Source organism: Peromyscus leucopus, chromosome 23 (genome assembly GCF_004664715.2).
Source record: "Peromyscus leucopus breed LL Stock chromosome 23, UCI_PerLeu_2.1, whole genome shotgun sequence".
Classification (NCBI taxonomy): Eukaryota; Metazoa; Chordata; class Mammalia; order Rodentia; family Cricetidae; genus Peromyscus; species Peromyscus leucopus.
This window is the reverse complement of record NC_051082.1, coordinates 34,683,495-34,707,710: the sequence shown is the minus strand read 5'-3', so window position 1 is coordinate 34,707,710 and position 24,216 is coordinate 34,683,495. Positions and strand designations below refer to the sequence as shown.

At 49.4% G+C, this 24,216-nt stretch overlaps 1 protein-coding gene across 1 annotated transcript; it reads left to right on the top strand.

The window, feature by feature from the left end:
* Nucleotides 1-1,103: 1,103 nt before the first annotated feature.
* On the top strand, nucleotides 1,104-23,630 carry N4bp2l1 (NEDD4 binding protein 2 like 1). Its single transcript, XM_028878086.2, has 5 exons — nucleotides 1,104-1,650; nucleotides 18,562-18,689; nucleotides 19,174-19,262; nucleotides 21,209-21,285; nucleotides 22,290-23,630. The coding sequence occupies exons 1-5, from the start codon at nucleotides 1,472-1,474 to the stop codon at nucleotides 22,537-22,539; spliced, it is 723 nt and encodes a 240-aa protein (XP_028733919.1). The 5' UTR covers nucleotides 1,104-1,471; the 3' UTR covers nucleotides 22,540-23,630.
* Nucleotides 23,631-24,216: the final 586 nt, after the last annotated feature.

The window sequence follows — 24,216 nt, the reverse complement described above, 5'->3', positions numbered from 1 at the left end:
ATGCTTGCACACTAAGCACTCCGGAGCCATCTCCTCAGCCCTCCCTGTGTGTTTTGATGCCAGTTTGTACTATCCACGTGCTCCATGGACAGAGGAGAATGTGAATGAGAAAAAGCAGTACCTGAGGCTGAGCAAAACCATGTTTGTAAATGTGTGCTGAGGGTGTGCTCCTGGGGGGGGGGGTCCCCAGGTTCACGTCCCCACTGTGAGCTCCGTCAGGACGTCTGGACACTAGAGGTGTCGTCATTCCATGACGAATGTATCTTCCCTCTTCCTCACTCTTCCCCCAACATTCCCAGACGCCCTTGGTGTAGGACCAAGGAAGCATGCTTCACGCTGGGAGGGGAATTCCCAGGGGGAGCCCCCTGCTTCACTCCCACACCCCAGCCCAGGGGAAGCCCAAAGCTAGTGAGGTGTCATCAGGCAGGCTCCCCTCCCTGCCCCAATACCCCTTCCTAACGCTGGTCGGGAGATCGCTGGTCTTTAATTTAGATTCTAAGTCTCAGAAGGACATCATTTCTTCCCCCGCGCTTTCTTTTCATAATGTCCACACCTTAAGTGCCAAACATAAAATGTTTTTTTTTTTTATTTTACAATAATTGTAGCCAAAGTCACCGGTATCTCGGATTTTCTAGGATGCAAGTTTTGAACACTCTGTTTCGTTTCCGAAAACCAGGATCGTCCTCTTGGTTCTATAGGGAAATACTGGAGAGTCACAACCAGTGCCTACCAATGGGTGCCGCCAGCTCCTGCAACTTGAACTTGATTTTGTGCAGACGGTCCCAGGACAGTCTCCCCTGCTGTGTGGCAGCAGAGAGGTATCTGTGCAGCCTCCTAAGTCCGCCGGGACCTAAGGAGCAAGAAGAGACTTCAAGTTGCGGAAAGCTTTCTAAGGATAGTTTTGACAGACCGATAAAGGCACTAAGAAACCGTACAGCACCCTGGAGGAGTGTGCCCCAGTCCTTGGGACGCCAGCCAGATACTGGTACACACACCGAGGGGGAGACAATGGCCTTTTCTGTTACCGCTCAGATGTGCCTGTCACATTCCTTAATCGCCAACGGAAACTATTTACTTTCAAGGTCTAGGCCTGTCTGAAGTGAGCCGAGGCAGAGCTGTAGCAGAGGGTTGGCCTTCCACTGTGGCTGCAGGGAAACCTCCCACTGTGTCCCCGGGCCGGGGCCCCTTCCCTCGGGAAGGACAGCGGAAGACAGTGGGAGGCCGGAGGGGAGCGCTGGGGGCTGCGTCCCCCGTCCCCCACGCTTCCCTGGCTGTCAGTCTCCCTGCACCCCGGCCTCGCAGGTAGAGACGCCCCCTTCCCGCGGTTCGCGCGGCTGGGGAGGAGGGGCTGGGCTCCGAGCGCCCGCCCCTCCATCTATCACATGGCCGGAGAGTCACAAAAACAACAGCTTTGGCCAAGACCGTGACTTCAGGAAGGGAACCCAGGGCCCTCGCCGCCAGCCCCCTCCCCATGGAGGACAGTTTTCTGGAATCGTTCGGGAGGCTGAGCCTCCACCAGCGGCAGCAGCAGCAGCAGCCGCCTCCTCGGCCGCCGCCCGCGCGGGGGCCACCTCCGCGTCGCCACAGCTTTAGGAAACACCTCTACCTCCTGCGCGGCCTCCCGGGCTCGGGGAAAACCACGCTGGCCAGGTAATGACAGCGGCCTGGCGCCCACGCGCGCCCCTGCCCCGAGCGGCTCCGCGCGCCGCCCCTGCCCTTGCCCCGCGCGCCCGGGAGCTTTGGCGCTCGCCGGCCCGGGAGGATGGACCTCGCTCGGCGCGGCGCCTGGCGCAAAGCCCCCAGACGCCACCGGCCCTTCCCCGCTGCGCCCGGCCTGGTGGCCGCCGGGGCCGAGGTCGCCTTCGCTCTCCCCGTCCCCGTCCCCGTCCCCCCCAGCCCCGGGTCGGGGAGGCCCGCGGCGGGGACTGCTCTTCGGGAAAACCTGGTGGCGACTGCAGAGAAACCCGCTCCCCGCCCGCTGGCGCGCAGGCAGCCGCCACGGTGCGTCAACAGGCGCTGTCACCGGAGCGAGTTCGGGGGTCCGGGACGGGGTCGGGGTCGGGGCGGGGGGAGAGCGCGGCGCTGGCCGGGGCCGGGGTCCGCTTTGAGATCTGGTGGCTCGGCACAGCCTGCGTCTGCTTTGGCGGCTGCGAAGGCGCACAGGTGCTCTGGGGAGGGGGTGTTGGGGGGTGGGGGGCGCTGGCGGCGCCACCACCGACCGTCGCTGACAGCCTCTCCGCGGGCGGGCGCCCAATTTCGTTCACTCGCGAATTGCGTAAGCGGCCCTCCCGGTACCGGGTCAGCGAGAACTGCGCGGGCTGGCCGCCTGCTGCACCTTGCTAGGCCCAGCGCTCCAGCCTGAACGCCCGCCCTCCACTCCCTGCCCTGCGCTCGGTGTTCCAGCAACGTTGGACGGTTTCTCTCCTTGCTGTGCTTAACTGACGCTGGCCCTCCTGCCTGGCTTGCCACCCTTTGCCCGACTGATGTCACTAGCCTTTTGAAACCGGTTCTGTTACCTCCCCTCGCAGCTGCCTCACCCTGCCGCTGAAGCCGCTCTTCTCGGCGCCTTGGCTCCTGTTCTCGGCGCCTTGGCTCCTGTTTACATCTCTGTGACTGCGCTTAGTTTTGCACAGGATCGTTTTTTTCCTTCCGTGAGATACGTGAAGATAGGGGCCATGTCTTAACCCTCCATCGACATTGTCTGGCACACATTAGTCGATAGAAGCAGTCACTTGCCACCCGTGAGCTTTCCATCTCATCAGATAAGGCTAGCCGTAGGACCCTGGAACCGCTGAAGAATCGAGGTGGCCTGCGGTCACATGCTGATTTCCATGGCATCAGGTAGTGATCGTAGGGGGAGGGCCTGAGTCTTGGAGGGGGAAACTGAGGCGGCCTTTAAGGTGCTGACATTTATCGTTGGGGTTCTAGTTGGTTTGTGGAGTAGAAACATTCGGCCAACTGCTGAATACCTTTGCAAATTAAAGGGATAGGTGACTTGCGAAGGCCACACTGGTACCCCTTGCTAAGACACACTTCTGTAGGTCCTTTCCAGAGGCTTCTGGCGGTGGCAGGGTGGTGAGGTGTGGAGAGCCTCCTTGGAAAACCCGGCACAGTTGTTTTTTTTGTGATACAGCAATTCACGGTGGGTACATGTGTTACCAAATGTTTCCAGGATGCCGAATCTTGTTCCATTTCACTTTCACTTTGCCAGCCCGTAAACCATCACACACTGAGTGAAAGTCAGAGAAGGAAGTTACTCCTTTGCCTCTGTCAGCACTAGCTGTGTGGGGAAAGGAAGTAGTGTGAGGATGAGAAGACTGGAAAGGCGTTGGCTGGGGTGGGCTCTAAGGTTCCTCTATGTCTCTAATTTTCTATACTTTTAAGATTTTAATTCCTCATGACATTTGACTAAGCTGAAGACACTGGACAAGAGCGCGTTTCATTAAACACCTGGAGGGACAGATTGGTGAGCATCTCATTAAACACCCGGTAGAGAGAGACAGATGTGGTGAGCGCTGGCCGGAAAGAGGGAAGCCTGCTGTACATCTACCTCCTCACTAGCCAGCTGCTGTTTTAGCAGCTTAGGCCTCTCTGCAGCTGCTAAGAGGTGATTAAGTTAGAGGGTTTCATGGTGATCCTTCTCTTAGCTTCCTGTTGCCAGACCTAAAAGTGATGGCCTCGGGGTTCCTTCATATCCAAGCTCACTCACTAGATCTCACACCTCCAGCACCCCTCTCCTTCAGCTGGGACACCAGGGGTTGTAAAGATGGAATCAGTGAGGATGCCCTCTGAAACTTTAAAGTAGTAGCTATGTAAATTTTAGGAGGTGTAGGTAGGAACATGAAAGGCTAATGAGATGAACTCTGAGTTGCCAAGGCAAAGTCTGGCTGTGCCCTGGAGGAAGCATGCTGTGGACTGGGAGGCCTGGGGGCTGGGTACTGTCAGCCTTGGGGCTCAGGAGTCTTTGCATGCTTCCAGGTGGATTTATAAAAAGTTCAGTGGGGTGGGATGTAGCCCAGAACAAGTAAGAATGGGTCAGGAAGTCACAGCCTGGCCTCTCCCAGCCATGCTTTGCAGGTAGGAATGGGGGAGAGGAAAACGGAAGGCTGTTTTAAAATACACTTGTGTAGAAAATAGAAAACTGTAAGGTTATTATGTATTTGCTAGATTCCAAGAGTCTTTTTCTCTATATGTTTCCCACATTTTCTATAATGAACATGTATTTCTTAAATCGGACTAATAAAACTTGTCAACGTTGGAGGAAGTTAGTGTCTGCAAATATGGGCTTATCTTTTCCTGCTTAACTTTTATATCTCATCTGACTAAATAACTAATAAAAATCTCTTTTAAAAATAGGATCTGTTTTGTCTTTAAAGTCAATGTTATATTCTAGAATATTCACCTATGACTTTTCATATGTCCAAGTGGCTAGGATATAGAAAGTATCTTTCTGAATTCGTTGGATTTCCTTTTTTTTTTTTTAAAGTTGGATTTTTTTTTTTTTTTTTTTTTTTTTTTTTTTTTTTTTTTTTTTTTTTTTTTTTTTGAGACAGGGTTTCTCTGTGTAACTACTCTGGCTGTCCTGGAATTCACTTTGTAAACCACGCTGGCCTCCAACTCACAGAAATCTGCCTGCCTCTGCCTCCTGAGTGCTGGGATTAAAGACCTGCCATCACCACTGCCCGGCTTAAGTTGAATTTTATCTGGTTTAAAAATTTACCCACATCATAGTACTCCAGCCAGCACACTCTCTAAATCTACATTAGTACCTGCATTCAGTTAAGTATCATTTGGTCATTCCTGACTGTGATTTCAGTTCTGGGAACTCATCCTGAGGAAATGCTTGGACAAGCATGCAGACACAGAAGATGTTCATCAGAGATTTCTGTGTGGCAGAAAAAAAAATGCAAGACAACTTAAGTATCATGTATGAAATATTAATTAAATAGTAAATATAAGAATAGATTGGTTTATGAGTCACTGATCGAAACAGAGATGGACATTTGACCTATAAATGTGTTCTTTCCTGTCTTAAAGACACACACAGGTCTGAGCATCTAGCTCACGGATATAGAGTGTTTACCCGGCGCGCACAAAGCCCTGCATTCGATCCCCGGCATGACAGAAGCCAGCTGTGGCGATGCCCATCTGTGATCCCAGCTCTGGGGAAGTAGAGGCAGGAGGATCAGGAGTTTAAGGTCATCTTTGGCTACATAGTGAGTTCAAGACCAGCCTGGGATGGGTGAGATCCTGTCTCAAAACTGAAAAATCAAATAAGAAGGAAGGTACACACAGTCACACATACCCCATTTTGTGCTCAAAGAAAGATTCTTAGAAGAAGAAGAAGAAAAAAAAAACTGCGTGAGGAGACAAGTGGGCACCCATAGGTGTTGACTTTTAGTACAGGGACCATGGACTCCCCCTCACTTGTCTTCTAGTTTTCAGCAACAATTATATGGTGCTTGGTAACTTAAAGAAAAACATCTTAAAGATATCTGTGTATGATTGTTTTGCCTTCATGTATGTATGTTTACCACACATGTGCCCGATGCTCCGAGAAGTCAGAAGGCATAACACTTCTGGCACTTGAGTTACAGAGGGTTAAGGGCCATTCTGTGGGTGCTGGGAATCAAACCTGGGCCCTCTGAAGAGCACCAAGGACCCTTGACTTCTGAGCCACCTCTCCAGCCTGCTTGGTAACTTTTAAAAGGGAAAAAAAAAAATCAAGGCCCAGTGGAGTAAAAGGTTTGTTTCATGGCCTGGCTGACTGACGATGTCAGTCTGTCAACGAGAGTCTTTCACGGGTTAATTTCCCGTTGGACGGATGCTAGGAAACTCACTCATGAGGAGACGAACTTTTAGCCACGATGACGTTTTTCCTTGATTCTTTAACTCCTGCGATTCTTCTCTTGTAACACGACCTAACACTCGCGAATACATTCATTGTGAGGAGGACAGACAGCTTAGTGAACAGACGCCGTGGGATGTGTGAGTGCCCGCCACGGCCAGTGTTAGTCAACCAATAATCAATGGTAACCGGGTTCCCTTGACACTGAGACTTAGACTCACTAAGGCTACAGAAGGTGCCTATTCCAGATAACGAGTGGAAACAAGTAACAGTGTTCTGTCCTGTAGGCAAGCGGGGTGCAATGGGACCGCGCCCTGGTGCTGATAGCCTTCAAGGCTAAGGGAGCCTGTGCAGAGGGTCAAAGTCAGTTAAGGACAGAGTCCTCTCCACATGGAGGTGGGTGGTTCTTGTCTTGGCCTTGAAGGGGAGGCAGAGTGGAGATGGAAAAGAGCCCGTTGATCTGCTGCCTTAACTACAGGGGAGCTTTCATAGCAGGGCATTCACTGGTGAGGTAGGCCCAGGGCTAGATCTGGAGGTGACTGAAAGTTGGATGTGGGGCCCGAGAGAAGACTCAGCAGGTGAAGTGCTGGCTGTGTAGACCCGAATGCCGGGGTTCAATCTCTAGAGCCCACAGAAAGGTGGCGGGAAAGAGCTGACTCTACAGGGTCGTCTTCCGGCCACCACAGTCTCTGTGTTCACCATGCCACATGTACGTCTCACACACACATAATAAAAATCGTTCTGAAAAGTTGGGTGGGGAGGTAGAGCTCCAGGCCTTGTGGTCCAGGACTGGCAGCGTGACCCAGCCATTTGGGTCTGCACCTGTCTCTTCCCCCACCCAGCCTCAGCAACAGATCTGTGGGTGAGCCTTGGGCATTTCTTGTTATGTGTGCTCGTGCGTGCATGCGTGTGCGTGTGTGTGTGTGTTGGGAGGAGGGGTTTAAACGTCTCTGTTGTGGTTATTTTTACCCCTTTAAAGGGTTCAGATCAGTACACATGCGGCGGTTGTCACTGTATTTCTTTCTTTTTTAAATTACCCCAAACAGAAGCTGTGCCCCCTCGGCAGTAACGCCTTCTCTCTCCTCCGTCCCTGCAACCTTTGAGTCACTTGGTGTCTCCATGTTCTTGCTTGTCTAAGTACGTCATGTACGTAGGTCATGAGCGTCTGTCCTTTGTCTCACTTAGCATATGTTTCAAGGTTCATGCTTGCACCAAATATGAGAACGCCATAATTTTTATGTCTGAATAAAGTATCCCATTGTGTGGCTGTACAGCTAACGGGCCTTTGTGAAATGCGATAGGAGTTTCTTTATTCGTTTGTTTGTTCAAGTGGCCTTGTTTGAAAAATTAAACGTCTCCATTCTGTCGGTTCTCTGGAATGGTTTTGTTTCTGTTTTTGTTTTGCATCTTTCCCTTTACTAGTCAAAGCCAGATCTGGCCCCCTCACTGTGGTACATGCTGGTCCCTTTGCAACCTTCTTCCGTTCTGCACCATCACAAATGACTCCTAACGTGCATTCAGTTAGGCTCAAAGGATGCTACCTGGTGGCGGTCCTTCCTCCTCCTTCACATCTCCAGATACGTGTCGGCACATGGAAGGATGCTTTTCTAATAAGACCCAATGACAGATGGAGGGGGTTGGGGGAGAGAGGCATGCTAACAGTGGACCACAGAGGCACTGAGAACAGGGACCAGTTTATAGATGAGGCATTGGCTCTCCTAAACAACAGGAAGACCAGGACAGAAGTTTACAGCAGTCCACTCTTTGCATATCAAAGTACAGTGTTGGGCAGCAGACATCTCAGATCTCTGGCCATCTAGGCCACCTTGGAGAATGATAACTAGTGTTTCAGATTTCTCATGGTTTTCCTAACTAGGGTCCTTGCATCTCTTCCCTCTGGAGGTTAGGTGAGTGCAGACTAACTGCTTTATGCATTTGATAAGGAGTAGGAGTTTACAGTACCATGCCGGTTTAGAATCACTCGCTGAAAGGCATGTGAGGGAAGGTGACCTCCACTCTGCAGGAACCTCCTCACCATGTTTCCTGGCCCTACTGGGACCATGAGGGAAGACCCAGCTAATGTGGCATGTAGTGGTGCAGGTGTGCTTGGAGAATTGTGTATGATGCTGTGTAATGATTTGGAAGGAAGCAGAAGTGGAGGAAGAAATGAGAGAGAAAGAATTTTTTTATAGGAAAAGCAAAGAAGATGCCCAAGAAGCTCCCGTAGTGTTCATTCTAACTCAAGCCCAAGACTCGAAGCTCTGCCGAGGAAATACCTTGGGGCCACTGCTCCCGCTGTTTTTCAGTACCTTAAATCTAGGGCCCCACCCATGACAGGCAAGCCTTACTACCACAGACCTACCCACATCCCCAGGCCTGAACCAGAGTCCGGGAAGTGGGAGGGGCCTGATAAAAGAGTCTGATGAAACACCAATCAAAAGCGGTAGAAAACCCGTCAGGCCCTGTTAGGGGTCTAATTTCACCTGGATTGCAAGTCTCAGGGTAAGGAAGCTACATTTTACTATTGTCAGTATTAATGAGAGATGTTCCTCCCAATTAAAAACATTACCAAGGAATTTCTTACTTTTGCTAATGCATTCATTGCACTGGGAGATGATTTTTAGATCTCAAGTGTTTGTGTTTATACTGAGTATGGTGTACCAGAGAGGAATGTCAACTCCCAAGTCATTTCATCGGCTCCTATGATAGGATGTTTATGATTCAACTTACTTCCTTGGTGCTCCAGTGAAATCAGTATAAAAGGGTGCCTTTCCAGGGCCATTTGGACTCTAACAAATACAATAAGACATGTTTTTAAAAGATGTATTTATTTATTTATTATGCACAGTGTTCTGCATGCAGGAATGCCTGCAGGCCAGAAGAGGGCACCAGATCTCCCTACAGATGGTTGTGAGCCACCATGTGGTTGCTGGGAATTAAACTCAGGGCCTCTGGAAGAACAGCCAGTGTTCTTAACCTCTGAGCCACCCCTTCAGCCCCAGAGGCATTATGTTTTGGTCCCTTCAAGTCATCTGAAAATCCACCTAACCCTGTGGGACTGGGGAAGCAGTGTGAGGGACAAATGAGTTCGATTTCTAACCGTTCCTTCATAAGGCTTGGGAAGAAAGCTTTCTGCTGTATCAAGGTAAGAATCTGGGAAGAGGAAGGGAGACTTGGAGAAGGGCTCAGCACACAGTGAAGAGGTGCTCCTAAGATTTATTCATTTGGGCTGGGTGGTGGTGGCACACGCCTTTAATCCCAGCACTCAGGAGGCGGAGCCAGGTGGATCTCTGTGAGTTCGAGGCCAGCCTGGGCTACAGAGCGAGATCCAGGAAAAGGCACAAAGCTACACAGAGAAACCTTGTCTTGAAAAACAAACAAACAAAAAAGCTTTATTCATTTTTATTTTATGTGTATGTGTGCCTGCATGTAAGTATGTGCACCATATACATACAGTGCCCACAGAGGCCAGAGGAGGGCGCTGGATCCCCTGGAACTGGAGTTACAGATGGTTGTGAGCCACCCACGTGGGTGCTGGGAACTGAACCCTGGACCTCTGCAAGAGCAGCCAGTGCTCTAACTGCTGAGCCGTCTTTCTAAGCCCAGCCTTGTGGTTTTTATTTCATACATGGAAACATTATGTGCTGGTGAGCTCATGGGGGTGGGGACTGTTCAGAGATGAATGTACCTCCACCCACTTCCCAAAGCTACCGGGCACCCTGGGGAAGTGTGATTGTAGAGTTGGGGATACAAGGCGGAGGGGAGGAGGGTTTTTTCTGCTACCCAAGGAGCCCCTGCAGTGGTTTTAGCTTGTACTGGATTCTCTTTTTGTAAATAGATGCCCCCCTACACACACACACACACACACACACACACACACACACACACACACACATACACACACACACACACACACACACACTTTTTTTTTTTTACTAGAATGTGAGCTTCATGAGATGTAAGGGTTTTTTTTTTTGTTGTTGTTGTTGTTATTGTTGTTTTTGAGACAGGTTTCTCTGTGTAACAGCCCCGACTGTCCTGGAACTCATTGTGTAGACCAGGCTGGCCTGGAACTCACAGAGATCCGCCTGCCTCTGCCTCCTGAGTGCTGGGGTTAAAGGTGAGTGCCACCGCCAGGCCTGATGTAAATTTTTTGAGTCAGGAACCATGTCTAAGCTAGGTGTGTTGCATACCTGGAATCCCCGCCTCGTTGAGGCTGAGGCAGGAGGATTGCTGTAAACTCAAGGCCAGCCTGGATTGCATAGTGAGACCCTGTCTCAACAAAGAAACTTTATTTTCTGTCCTGCCTCTGAAAGAAGTCCTGCATCTTGTAGGCCTTCACTAGAGAATTGACCAGTGGATCTGTTAACAAAAGGCGCCACTGGAAATGTCCCCGAGACTCGGCTCGGCTCAGATGCTAACGTGGCTTTTGAGAAAAGAAGGAAGCAAAGAGGGGGTCGCTCAGGTGAGCAGACATGTGAGAGAATGAGTGTGCAACGTAGAGAATCCACAGCCTGAAGAACAGGCAACGCCACTCGCCCCAGATGCCGTTCCATGCAGGGAAACATTGGCTCTGCCAGCCCCTTTATTTATATTAAAAATAGACTTAAAAATTGAGATCACAGGTGTGGCTACTGCTGCCTGTAAACAGCAGCCAGGCGAGAGCCTGGCGTGGCCATCTGCCTGGACAGCTGCCCTCTAGGCTGTCCCTGACCTAGGACATCTGGGAAAAATACAGGCCAAAACTCTGAGTCTTAGCCAGGCGGTGGTGGCGCACGCCTTTAATCCCAGTACTTGGGAGGCAGAGCCAGGCGGATCTCTGTGAGTTCGAGGCCAGCCTGGACTACAGAGTGAATCCAGGACAGGCGCAAAGCTACACAGAGAAACCCTGTCTTGAAAAACAAACAAACAAAACCCCGAGTCTTGGCTTTAGTTCCTGATTCCTTTCCCCAGTTCTGAGAATGAGCAGACGTGATTGAGGAACTGAGCACAGACCCGGGGAGCAGGTCCCATCATGAGATGGCAGGCTGTCCACACGAGAGCTGGCGAGAGGAGCTTGTCTAGGGTTAAGTGGGCCCCCACTGCCAGATGATGACGCCGAGGGCCGCGTCGGGGACTGTCACCAGAGTTCCCTCCGCCTTTGCGGCCTGGTGACACAGTCAGGTTTCTCAGGGAGTGGAAGGCTGCTTTTCTAATGACGGAGTGATAGACAGATGGGGCAAGAGGTATGGTGGAGACAGATGCCCCAGGTCGGGGCTCTGCCCTGATGTGGGCTGGGCAACAGCAGACCTCAGGAAGCTCCCTGCTCTAGGCTGCTGGGTGCTACTGGGTAGAATACACCTCCCTCCCAGGCCTCTTTGGAGGCTGGCCTTGAGAACGGCATCATACAGTTGGGACCTAATTAAAAAAGAGTTTGGACACTTAGGGCTAAAGAACACTGCATTCAAGACCCATCCCTCAGCGCTGGAGGGATGGCTGAGTGGTTAAGAGCAGTGGCAAGCAGTGGCTGCTCTTACAGAGGACCTGGGTTCAATTCCCAGCACCCACATGGCAGCTGACACCCTCACTCAGACATACATACAGGCAAAGCACCAATGCACATTTAAAAAAACCATAAATCATAGCTGGGCAGTGATGGCATATGGCATATGTCTTTAATCTCATCACTCGGGAGGCAGAGGCAAGAAGATCCCTGTGAGTTCGAGGCCAGCCTGGGCTACAGAGTGAGATCCAGGGCAGAGCAACACAGAGAGACCCTGTCTCAAAAAACAAAACAACAACAACAACAAAAAAAACATAGATAGATAGATAGATAGATAGATAGATAGATAGATAGATAAAAAGTACCTTTGTGGGGGAGGGGAAGAGCATACGTGTGTGCGTGTTTTAAAAGGGTTCCAAGGTAATAAACTTGGAGCTTTAAAGCTCTCTGGAGAGATTAGTAGAGTCACGATGCGGACAACCACACAGTAACGCGGGAACAGATGTGAGAGCGAAAGGGGGAATGTGCTAGTGTGTGACAGAGACTGCGCAATGCCTGTGACATGTGACGCCTCTGAAGACTCAGCAGTGACTGCGCGTGAGGGTGGACGTGGCAGCCTGTGGTTAGTCAGAGCTGCGGTTTCAAGGGCTCTTGCCTCTTCCTGTGCGGCAGAACAGATGTGAAGGCCGGAGCTGCAGGGGTGCCGAGAGCCCCTGAGCGGTGGAGTGGGCGGGGGAGAAGTGTGACCAAGGTTCAGTGATGGACTTTAACACAGTCACATTGGGGGCTGGCGATGGCTCAGTGGTTAGAGCACAGGCTGCTCTGGCGGAGAGAAGATTGGGGTTCATTCCCAGCACCCACACGGTGGCTCATAAACATCTGCAACTCCAGTTCTAGGGGATCTGAAGTGTTCTTCCAGCACCAGGCAGCAGCGTGGTGCCTACACACACACAGGCCCTCACATACACACATCGATTGTTGTTGGGTTTTTTAATTAAGGAAGTGTCATAAGAAACCCAGAATGGTAACTGCAGGCTGGGACACGTGCTAGACCATGGCTGCCTGTCGCCAACATGGGGGACAATGCGATGCGCTCTCCGGGTGTCAGAAGAGCTCAGTGTGTGCAATGCCACGCGGCCTGCTTCTCTCTAGAGCTGAGGTCAAACCTGGCAGGACCACTTGGAAACCGTGAACCCTGGCCAGTTATTTAATCTTTCAAGCAGCAGTTTCGGTATCTGTAATCGGAGGAGCTATTATTTACTTTATCAGAAAAGTGGCACAAAGGTTAAGGAGAGGTCATATTCGCCGAGGTCCCTGTTTCCTGCTGACCGCTCTGGAAGAGTTACTGGAACCATCATGGAGCAAGAAGGAGATGTGTCCTTAGTTGGCATTGTTCAGACACACTTCTGCATCAAAATAAACTAAAAGTATACACTTTATAAAGGAAATATTCTCAGCCACTGAACATAATAAACTATTAGAAAAGGAGGCAAGACGATGTGATGCAGACATAGGAACGAAACAAGTTCGAGGACAGCCCCGATTACGTGCAGTCCTCTGGGATGGTGCGGAAAGTATGGCAGGACGAAGGGAAAGGATGAACTTAGGCAACAGTGGGGGCAACCAGGGTCCTAGGTAGAAAACTAGTCAAGGTAGAGCCTTAACCAGAACTACATACAAGCAAAATTTCCGATGGGCTGAGGAGGACAATGTAATTATAGACACGTTGACATAATCTTGGGGTGAGAAAGACTGTTCCAATGTAGTGTCAAAGGCCTGGATTTATTTGAAAAGAAAAGATGCTGGATGTGGCTAGAGTGCATTTATAAAGATTTAAACTTTATAATCTAGAGATTACTGTAAACAAAGCTAAACAATTGTTCTATAGGGAACTGAAATTCCGTAAGATAGCCTCCCGATAAGGAGCTACACACCAGAGGAGATCTTCTTGACGGTCATGAGGAGAACAGGTACATTGGCTAGTCATGGGACAAGTTAGGTGAATCGTGGTGCATCCCTGTGAGTGTAAACTACTATGCATCTGAAATGTCACAGAGGCCCAGTGGTGGCGCACACCTTTAATCCCAGCACTCAGGAGGCAGAAGCAGGCGGATCTCTGTGGGTTCGAGGCCAGCCTGGGCTACACAGTGAGTTCCAGGACAACCAGGGCTACACAGAGAAACCTTGTCTCAAAACAAAAAAACAAAAAACAAAACCCCAACCCTCCCCGAAAAAGTCATAGAAGAATATTTCATGGGGCGAGATACACTTTGCTATGAAAAAAAAAAAAAAAAAAAAAAAAACCACAACTGTTGGTGAAAACTTGGTATGGTTTATAGCTCATTCCTGTTTTTTTATACAAAAAGAAGAAATAAAAAAATGAGTCTGGGTATCCAGGCACACGCCTTGGGAGGCACTTGTCGGGCACTTGGGAGGCAGGGGCTGATCTCTCCAAGTTTCAGGCCAGTCAGGGCTACCTAGTGAGACTCTGTCTCAGCCAACAAATGAATGACTTTATAAACAAGCAAACAAACTTTGGGCTCGGTAATGGCACTTTGCCGCCAAGCCTTAAGGACCCAGTTTGGTCCTGGAACCCGCATGGCGGAGGGAGAGAAGCGGCTCCCGGAAGTTGCCCTCTGACGTCACCGGTGCACGTACACACATTACTAATAAATGAAGAGACACCCGAAAGGAATAATGTTATACAAACTGCAAAGAAAACCAACTGTTAGAAATTATTTTTAGATGCAGAAATATAGGAACCTATCCTTATTTATTTATTTATTTATTTGGACATTAGTGTTTCAATGCGTATCTTTGCTGATTAGGAAAAAAGGAGTGTTTTCATAAACAGAGACAGAGGAGCCAGCTTGACCAGTACCACTAGCTCAATTGCGACAGTTGGACCATCCGAAAGAACAGTAAGACTGGGTGCAGCGGTGCATGCCTGTAATCCTAGCATTTGGGAGACGGATGAGGCCAGCCTGGTCTGCATAGCGAACTCTAGCCTGTCAGAGTTCTACAGCAAACCCGTTCTGTGGCACGGCTGGGCTCAGGGGTACCTCTGCCACCCCAGCGCTTGAGGGGCCAAGGCAGAAGGATTATGGGTCCAGAAGTGGTGTGCGGAAATAAATAAATAAGGTAAAGATTATGAAAAGAGGACCAAGAAGGCTCCTTATAAAACAATTCTAGCCGGGTGGTGGTGGCGCACACCTTTAATCCCAAGGCAGGTGGATCTCAGTGAGTTCAAGGCCAGCTTGGTCTACAGAGTGAGTTCTAGGACAGCCAGAGAAACCCGTCCCAGAAAACTAACCCAAACCAAAACCACAACAAAATTCTGCCTAGAAAATATGGAAAGAATTTCAAATGATTCCATGATCCCCATGTAAGACTTGCGGGATCTCTAAGGTGTAGATTGCCCAGGAAAGGCTGCCGGAAACCGGGACAGTCATGTGGTCTGGGTTTCCGCTCTCACATCAGTATCGCGAAGTAAGCCAGTGAGCTGATTTGGCAGTGGGGGACTCGCTGGCACTGCCTTTTAGCTGGGTGTCCGCATGAGCACAAAAGGCAGGGTGTCACTGAGATCAGGAAGCACACCTCTCCTCCATACCACCCTTCCAAAAATGTTTAGTCTGTACCCAATCCTGAGCAAACCACCAGAGAATCGTCTGGACTCTTCCACACAGAAATCCATAGAGACAGGAGGACATTATAGATGAAAGACACCAATGAGACATAATTATCAAATGTGATACTTGAATGAAAAGTATTTCGGGAACTATAAAAGAAATTTTTTAAATATTTAAATATAAAATGAATTAAAATAATTTTAAATTATGAGACTATGAGAGGAAATTTTGAAATCTTTGTAACATAAATTCAAGTAATCTATTAGGGGTGGGGGCTGAGACAGGGTTTCTCTGTGTAACAGTCTTGGCTGTCCTGGATCTCACTCCGTAGACCAGGCTGGCCTCGAACTCACAGCGATCCGCCTGCCCCTGCCTCCCGAGGGCTGGAATTAAAGGTGTGCGCCACCAGCCACCACCACCTAGTGACTTTATAGTTCTTCTTTTTTTCCCAAAGATTTATTTACTTATTTATTTGTTTATTTGTTTATTTATTTATTTGAGTACTTTATTTGCACATATGTCTGTATGCCAGAAGAGGGCACCAGATCTCATTATCGATGGTTGTGAGCCACCATGTGGTTGTCAGGATTTGAACTCAGGACCTCTGGGAGATCAGGAAGTGCTCTTAACTGCTGAGCCGTCTCTCCAGCCCTGACTTTATCGTTCTTGATGGTTGGATAATGCTGGGAGAATAAGTTTTGCAATACAGATTGGTGTCCGAGTCTCTCATTTTAGAGGGTGGGGGGGGGCAGCGAGGAGGGGAAGCTATGTGGAAGTAATTGTCTTTCTCTTTCCTCCCCTTTCTTCTATTTTCTCATTTTCTCAATTTCCCCATTGCATGAGGCTCCTGACCACCATAGAGCCAGGGCTGAGGCCCCTCCCTCATCTCCCGCAGCCGATGGAATGGTCTTTATCGCTCCCATTTAATTTCTACAGTCTAAGGACTGTCCCTCAATCACTTCTGCCCCGCTACGGTTTTTACCGTCCTGAATTTTCAACATGTGGCTGGGTAAAAGTAAAAAGACCAAAAAAAAAAAATAAAATAAAATGTCAAAGGTCCAGACCGAAGGGGTCCCCCCGGGTGCCACACGGGACGCGCACTGGCTGTCCCTCGTTTGTACTCTGAGTGAAACATCGCAATCCAGAAGGACCGTGATTTTATGTTTTCCAGAAGTGATTGAGAGGCAGACAAAGTGTGAACACCACGTCTTCAAGTCTAGTTAGAGAAAGCGTTAGAAACTAAACTTCTGTCTGTAGCAAACCTCGAAGAGCGAAGCAGGAGTCCTCAAGGGTCCCGCAGGGAACGAACGACTCACCTCCGCCAGGCTCTAGAGCTCCGTGCCCAGCTGTCTAATGATCTGCCCCACGGAAGCTGCGGTCTCTTTGCTCCTCTTTATTTACCCCGGGTAATGCTGCTCCCGCCTCCTCTCACCCCTCTCAGTGACGTGAAAGTTTCCTCAACCCACGAGGTCCAAGTCAAATGCTCTCTCTTTTGCAATGTTTCCCTTGCCAAACGTTGATGTTTCTGACCCAAATCCTCTTTGTGTGTTGCTGGTACAGCTCTGCCTCCATGGACCGCACAAACTGTGTACGAGGCCTGGCCCCAAGTCAGCTCATCCATTCTTGAAAGTAACTCCTTTATTTATTGCTGTGCCTTAACGCTTCACGTAACACTTGGTGTCTGGTAATTGGCAATCAGGGTTTAATAGGTTGGCTAATTGATATTAGTCCTTTGATACTGAAATTTATTATCCCAGGGCTGGAGAGATGGCTCAGGGCCCTTGCTGCCCTTGCAGAGGGCCTGGGCTTGATTCCCAGCACCTGCACAGTGGTCCAGGAGATCTGATGCCCTCTCCTGGCCTCCAGAGGCACTGCAGGTGGTGCACACGGAAATAAACAACAAAATGAAACTTATTCCTCCATTTCCTCACAAGTCTACCAAGGATAGTTGGATACCGTTAAAAATCAAGCTAGCCGCTGGACTGACTGCCCGTGTGCCACCACAGCCTGTAACAAAGTGCGTTTACTTTGTCGTTAGTTCCAACTCCGCTGTGGCACCTTCTGAAGAATTCAGGCAGAGGTGCTTTCGTGCTGTTTCTGGAGTGTGGATTTTACCGCCATTCCAAAGAGGAGGCTCTTACTCTGTCCCCCCTCACATGCACCGCCACACCCCCAAAGCCCCATATTCCCGCTGCCATCGGTCTGGGCGGGGTAAGCGATCACTAACAGATTAACAGTGCGCCTCACGTCGGTCAAGCGTCTCACCTTTCACAAAGTCTTCCCCTCAGCCCTTCGGGTCGTCCTCTGTGTCTTAGGATTGAGAGAACAAGTTGACACAGACGAGTTCACATGGCTGCCGTGGAAGCGAGAGGCTGGAACCCAGCTCCCCGGCTCCGCGTTCTCGCTGGGTTAAAATAATCTTAATCCCAGCACTCGGGAGGCAGAGGCAGCTGGATCTCTGAGTTCAAGGCCAGCCTGGTCTACAGAGCGAGTTCCAGGACAGCCAGGGCTCCACAGAGAGACCCTGTCTTGAAAAACAAAACAAAAAAAGGAGGTGGGGGACAAGCCACCTCGATCGCTACCGAGAACCAAACTGGAAAGGCTGCGCCGCGCCTCTGCCTGCTTTTGTTGGTATCTCCCACCCTGCCACCCCCGCACAGCTGCCGGAGGAGTGGGTTCCCAGCACGGGCAGAACCCGTTGGGCTGCTGGTGCCCACTGCCAGATGACCAGCTTCTGCATTTTTATTATTTTTTTATTTTAAAGGAGGCACAGCGGTTCAGCTCCGACCTTATCACTATCTGATTTAATAGAACCTGTCCCCAAATGTAATGCAACCCCAAGTGGAAACCTCTCCTGTGAAATTCTTTCCTGCAGAACTGACTCCCCCCCCCCCGCCCCCCCCCCCCCGCTCTGTGTCACCCAAAGACGCTCTCTGTGACGTTGTCGTTTCCTGTGACATTTTCATATTTAGACCCGAGTGGTAGAGCTCAGAGGACGCAGGGACACTATTGGGTTCACCTCTCTCCTTCTCTTGTGCTTTCTCCATTGGTTTAGGTATTGTTAGAACTCAGAGGGTAGCTCACACACATCTCCTTTATCCACATTTCATACCTCAGCAAGAACTAGTTGCTCAGATGGGTCCTTACAGAGATCAGAGCTCCGAGGAATGGGACCCAGGACAGGTAAGAGTTTAGGGGCTAAGGGAAGGGCTGCAGCGCGGGGGCATGATGCCCGTGGGGCGGTCTGGGAGGGCACTGGTGTGCCTTGGAGAGGAGTGGCCCTGGTAACTGATGAAGTCACCATGCCTTCAACTTTGCTCTGAGTGTCAGTCAGTCCTGGATGCTGCAGGGGGCAGTGGCCGTGACCAGTGACCTCTTACTTTCAAGGGTCGGCAACGTGCAGGCGGCCTCTCGGGCTTCTGCCTCCCGTTGAGGAGCGATGACTTTCTGAGATGACTGGTTCTCCCCCTAAGTGGAGTGGAGAATTCAAAACGTGGAGGTCTCAGAACTATAATCTGCTCGCTGGTAAAGGTGGACAGGAACCGTCCGCCCACGGCCAAGTGTAACGGGGAAAATCCCTTTTCCGTTTCTCCACTTTGCAGACAGCTGCAGCGTGACTATCCCAGGGCCCTGATTTTCAGCACCGACGATTTTTTCTTCAGGGAAGATGGTGCCTATGAGTTCAACCCGGACTTCTTGGAGGAAGCGCATGAGTGGAACCAGAAGAGAGGTGACAAACTCCCCTCCAAACTCCCAGGAACCCCTTGTTGTGTGTGTAGATTGAGGCAGCATCTTCTTTTTCGTTGTTTTTTGGTTTTTCCAGACAGGGTTTCTCTGTGTAGCTTTGCGCCTGTCCTGGAACTCACTCTGTAGACTAGGCTGGCCTCGAACTCACAGAGATCCGCCTGGCTCTGCCTGCCGAGTGCTGGGATTAAAGGCGTGCGCCACCACCGCCCGGCGTCTTGTAGCAGCTTCAAAATGAGTACATTTCATGCAAGGGGCCTTAAGCAAAACTCTGCCATTTCCCACCCAGCAGGATGGCAGGGCTTGACTCTGTAGTAGATTCAGCGAAAGGAAACCCCTGGTGGTTCTGCACTAGGGGGCGTTTAACTGTGCGGGGGAAGGCCTCCCGCAGAGGAGGTGACCCAGTGTGGATGATGCTCGCTCTGGTGACTGCTGCATGGTGCTCACTCTTGTGTTGCATTGTGTTACAGCGAGGAAAGCAATGCAGAATGGCATATCCCCCATTATTATTGATAACACCAACCTGCACGCCTGGGAAATGAAGCCCTATGCCGTCATGGTAGGAAGAAGTATCATTCTGAATTCTCCGTTTGGGGCGTTCTGTGAGAAAGTGGAAACCTGGGTTCTTTCCTCTTTTTCTGGTCCTCCATGATTTCACATTCACTAAGGGTAGATCTCACAGGGAGCAGGTAAAGTTGTTTTAGGGTCTCTGCTGTTAGGTTGCTGAGGGGCTACCATACCTCAGAGGGTTGTCCATAAATGGTCTAAGTTCTTGGTAGATTCTCTCTCTCTCTCTCTCTCTCTCTCTCTCTCTCTCTCTCTCTCTCTCTCTCTCCTGTTTTTTTTTTTTTTTTTTTTTTTTTTTTTTTTTTTTTTTTTTTAGCCAGGGTCTCTCTACATAGCCCTGGCTATCCTAGATCTCAATAGGTATACTGGGCTGGCCTCAAAGTCGTGGAGATCTCCTTACTAGATTCTCCATTTTGGCTATTTTCTGTTCAGGGCAGCACCCACTGATACTTACAGACTAGAGAATGGACAGCAGGGTCCCAGTGAGCCAGGTCTACCTGTGGTAGGCTGGGGATTTCAGTACTCTGTTGCTGAGAGTTCCAGGGCAACAGAATTTCTCAGTCTATGAACAGATTGCCAGCGTGACCCTTTAAGGCAATAGAATACAAATAGCAACACACACCTCCTCTCCAGTCTCATCTTTCCAGACATTGTTTGTATCTTACGCTAACAAGTTTTCACTTCCAAACCAAGCAAAGCAGGAGGCAGACAGCTTCTTGAGTTGTTATAGGTGGCCCCCAGCATGCTGGGGGGTCTCCTCCACGGGGCTCAAGGCAGCTTAGCATTAGGATCCTTCCACATGTAGGCAAAACAGCAGACAGACAGCCGTTACTGACGCTTTCCTGTCCGTTCTCCTCAGGCCCAGGGTGGAGAACATGGGTGCCTCTAACCCGTGTATTTCAGTTCACATTCAAGGTCACAGGGGACGAGCAAGGACATGAGGAGCCGATGCATGCAGGCACAGCCCAAAGCAGTTAAGGAGCGACTGGCGGTGCCTTCCGGAAGTCATTGCACTTCTCAGTTTGGACACTAGCCACCCAGCGCTGTCAGTGAGACCCAGTCACTAGTTGTTCTTAAGACACAGTGGTTGAATCCTTTCCTGAATGGAACTGACTATCCAAAAGACGAAGAGGGAACTTACATCTTTAAATGTATTCATCAGTTGATAAATGATCACCTTACACATTCACGGGGCACAGTGGGCTGCTTTGGTGGATGTATTCATGACTGACTCGGGGAACTTAAGTTATCTGTCACCACAAACACTCAGAATTCCCCGCTGGCTGTTTGGATTTGCGTACTGTTGACTGTAGGCCCTCTGGCGAACTAACGCCTGCTGCCCCGTTATGAGGGAGCCCCTCGGCTTAGCTCATTTAGTTCCATTTTATAACCCGCTGCGCACTAGTGGTGACAGAAGACTGTCGGAATGAGGCGGTCTGGTCAGCTCATGAGAGGTTTACACGAGAGCCTTCCCAACTTTCTAAACTCACAGGAATGGGGCCCGGGACATTGGGCCGAGCCCTGCAGATCTGCAGGGAGAGCCGTGTTCGCAGGAAACACTGTATAGAACATGTGGAGATCACTGTGTTGTCATAAGCTATGTGGCACTCTCAGCTACAAACCAAGGCGGGAGGAAGGAAATCCATGATAATCACAGGAGTCACTTTAGGAATTCTCCAGGTCCACTGTTCACACCTGTGTTTGGGACATTTCCTCATGAGTTCAGTGGTCTGTCCTAAGATGTTCAGATTCATACTGGACAGAACTGATAAGCTTTATCAATGAGACAAAGTGCAGTAGATAGATTCAGGGCCCGGATGACTTATAAAACAGGGGGGAGGCATTTGGACGAGACTGTGGTGAATGCTGAGTGGAGCGTGAACATTCCCAAGCATACATGCCATGTCTTCAATGTTTTATGTACTTTTGAAAAATCAGGCACTTGAGAATAACTATGAAGTTATATTCCGAGAACCCGACACTCGATGGAAATTCAACGTTCAAGAGTTAGCAAGGTATCGCTTTGTTTTCCTCGTTCCTCATCCTGTGTCCTGCCACTTTCAGGTATTTCAGACCGAACAAAAGCATCTTTTCAGGCTGGAAACGGACTGTAGTTTTCAGGCCAGAAATGGTAATTCTTAGAAACTGATAAGTTTGGAACTATTGATGTGAAGACTTTAGTTTTGAGTCTGATGTCTCATATAATGCTAGATGCTAACCCTTGGCTTGAACTTGGTCCTTTAGAAGGACACACTTCACTGTGTGCATTAATGAGCACTTGAAGCACTTCCTCTGCATGGGATGCACAGATCAGCAGTGCTTCTGCGGCAGACTAAAAGAGCTTTGAATGTTAAGCAGAGCGTGGCTCGTTCATGCTACAAGTGCTGCTTTGATTGACACAGCAACCCATGTCCAAATAAGACTAACTCGGTTTATAATGCATGGCTTCTGATGGCCACACTCCATGTCACCTGATGCCCGTGACCCGGTAGAAGTAGAGCCTCTCCAAAGTGAGTCTGTGGTCCCCCCCTTGATTGCCTGGTTGTTAAATATGACATGGGTCGTGAACTCTGTTCTGTAATCGAAATCTCGGCAACTGAATGTCTAACCACGTCCCCGGCTGGTATTTGTGCCCTCTAGAACTTAAGATCGGTTTAGTAAGCATCATTTAATGGTATCGGAGACCAGCTGATCCAAACCGTTAATAGATATATGCATGTCATCAACAGGCACATCACTAAAGCCATGAGCAGTTGTATCTTACGGTGCTTGCTCACGGTCAACATCACCAGAAACAACGCCTTTCTGAAGTTAGCCCCGGGCTTGTCTCGGGGTGTGCAGGGAGGGCGGCCTAGAGCCTGTAGGGCTGGGGAGGCAGGCGCCTCAAGGACAGGACGCATGCTTTTCCCAGGTGTCCCGAGGCAGAGCAGCAGCCATGCAGTGCAGGATTTGCAGTGTAAGTTGCTTGTTGTCATGGCTTGCCTTAACCAAGCATTTGTGGGGTTTTTCTTCTATGTAGAAGAAACATCCATGGAGTCCCAAGAGAAAAAATACACCGGATGAAAGAACGGTATGAACACGATGTTACCTTTCACAGTGTCCTTCACGCAGAAAAGCCAAGCAGAGCCAACAGAAACCAGGACAGGAACGGCACACCTTCCGGCGGCCCCGGGTACTGGAGCACCTGCACAGAGCTCCCCAGCCGAAGGGCTCACGGCGGCTTCTCCAACGAGAGCTTCAGAAGGGGCGGCTGTCACCACGGATATTAGCGGTCTGAGACAGCCACTGCAGAGTTTTCCTAAAGAAGTTTCTACTTCCATTTTTGGTATTTATTCTTTGTTCAGTTTTAGCCAGAGCTCCAATTCCAGTGTAAATAGCCAAGCCCAGAAGTTTCTGAACAGAGGTCATATATTCATTATTTCCAACAAGCAACGTCCGAGTGCGCCTGTACGGACGGCCTGATGCTGGGGATTCTGTGGAGGGCTCAAGGGTCTTTCTCTAGGGAAGGTGTTGATTTGAAACTGAAATCCAAGATCACCAATTAGCGGCAGAGTCATAAACAAGGTGTTACTAGTACATTTCTATGGGCTACAGTACCACTGTCTTTGCCAGATCCATCTTCTCCATAGAGCTGGAGGGAGCGAGGGAGGCGGAGGCGGAGGCAGGAAGCAGCTTAGTGCGTTGCTGCTGATAGGCTGCGTCCAGAGCCCAGAGTCATCTCTCTAACGGCATTGATTCTCTTTTAGACTTAATGCACAGGAGGAAATGTTGTCCTTCGAAGTAACATTAGCGGACTTCCTCCCTTATTTTAAAGACGTGTTGCTGTTAAGCATGCCTGTGAATTCTTAGGAACAAAGGCAACCAAGAACCCGTCCGTCCCATTACAGACAGACCCCTCCCTCCGGCTCGCAGCCTAATGTTAGTGTAAATAAACCTGCTTTCGCAAATCACCAGTTTTAAAGAATCATCAACTGATTTCTAAAATGATGCCTATAATGTGTGATTAGTTAGCAACTCGAATATTTAGGAGAGCAAAGCAATGAGGCAGCCAGGGTGTAGGTCATACAAGGAAATGTGGAAGTCACGCTCACTGAGATGAGCAGGCTGTTTCACGTGGTACTGAGACAGTGAAATGTGGACTGCCCCTCAGATCAGTTATGAATTTATGAGTCTAAATTAAATCCCAGCAGGCTGGAATCAGATTCATTTGGTACGAGACCATGGCAAGACCATGTGGGATATATGCTCTATTTATTTTTTGGCCAGCAGCTTCTTTTTAATGTTCTGTGAAATATTATTTTAAGTGTCTTATATAATGGTGCTTTTATGGTTATTAAAATTGTATATGGTATTGCATTTATATTGGGTTTGCCATTGAATTTATTTTTGGCTTAACAAAACATTTACCAAAACCCAAGGACTTCAACCATAAAATAACCTTTGCATATATCATAAGCTTATTTATGAATCATCGTTAATAACTAGGGTTATTCAGAAGGGGCGGCTGTCACCACGGATATTAGCGGTCTGTGCACAGCCACTGCAGAATTTTCCTAAAGAAGTTTCTGCTTCAATTTTTGGTGTTTATTCTTTGTCCAGTTTTAGCCAGAGCTCTAATTCCAGTGTAAATAGCCAAGCCCAGAAGTTTCTAGGCGGAATGAGGTCTGCACATTAAAAGGCCGACTTACCATTCCATTATCAACATTGTTGAAAAACACCCAACATCTTCCTGACAATGAGCAACACACTTCCTTAGCATGTTCAAAACTGGTGTCTTAGCCAGGCGGTGGTGGCACACGCCTTTAATCCCAGCACTCGGGAGGCAGAGACAGGCGGATCTCTGTGAGTTCGAGGCCAGCCTGGTCTCCAAAGCGAGTTCCAGGAAAGGCGCAAAGCTACACAGAGAAACCCTGTCTCGAAAAACCAAAAAAAAACAAAAACAAAAA

Bases quoted from the DNA above. Each gene is read 5' to 3' on its own strand.
- N4bp2l1 (XM_028878086.2), top strand. From the start codon at position 1,472: ATGGAGGACAGTTTTCTGGAATCGTTCGGGAGGCTGAGCCTCCACCAG. The intron at 1,651-18,561 runs GTAATGACAGCG...TCCACTTTGCAG, and splicing joins GGGAAAACCACGCTGGCCAG to ACAGCTGCAGCGTGACTATC. The intron at 19,263-21,208 runs GTAGGAAGAAGT...TTGAAAAATCAG, and splicing joins TGAAGCCCTATGCCGTCATG to GCACTTGAGAATAACTATGA.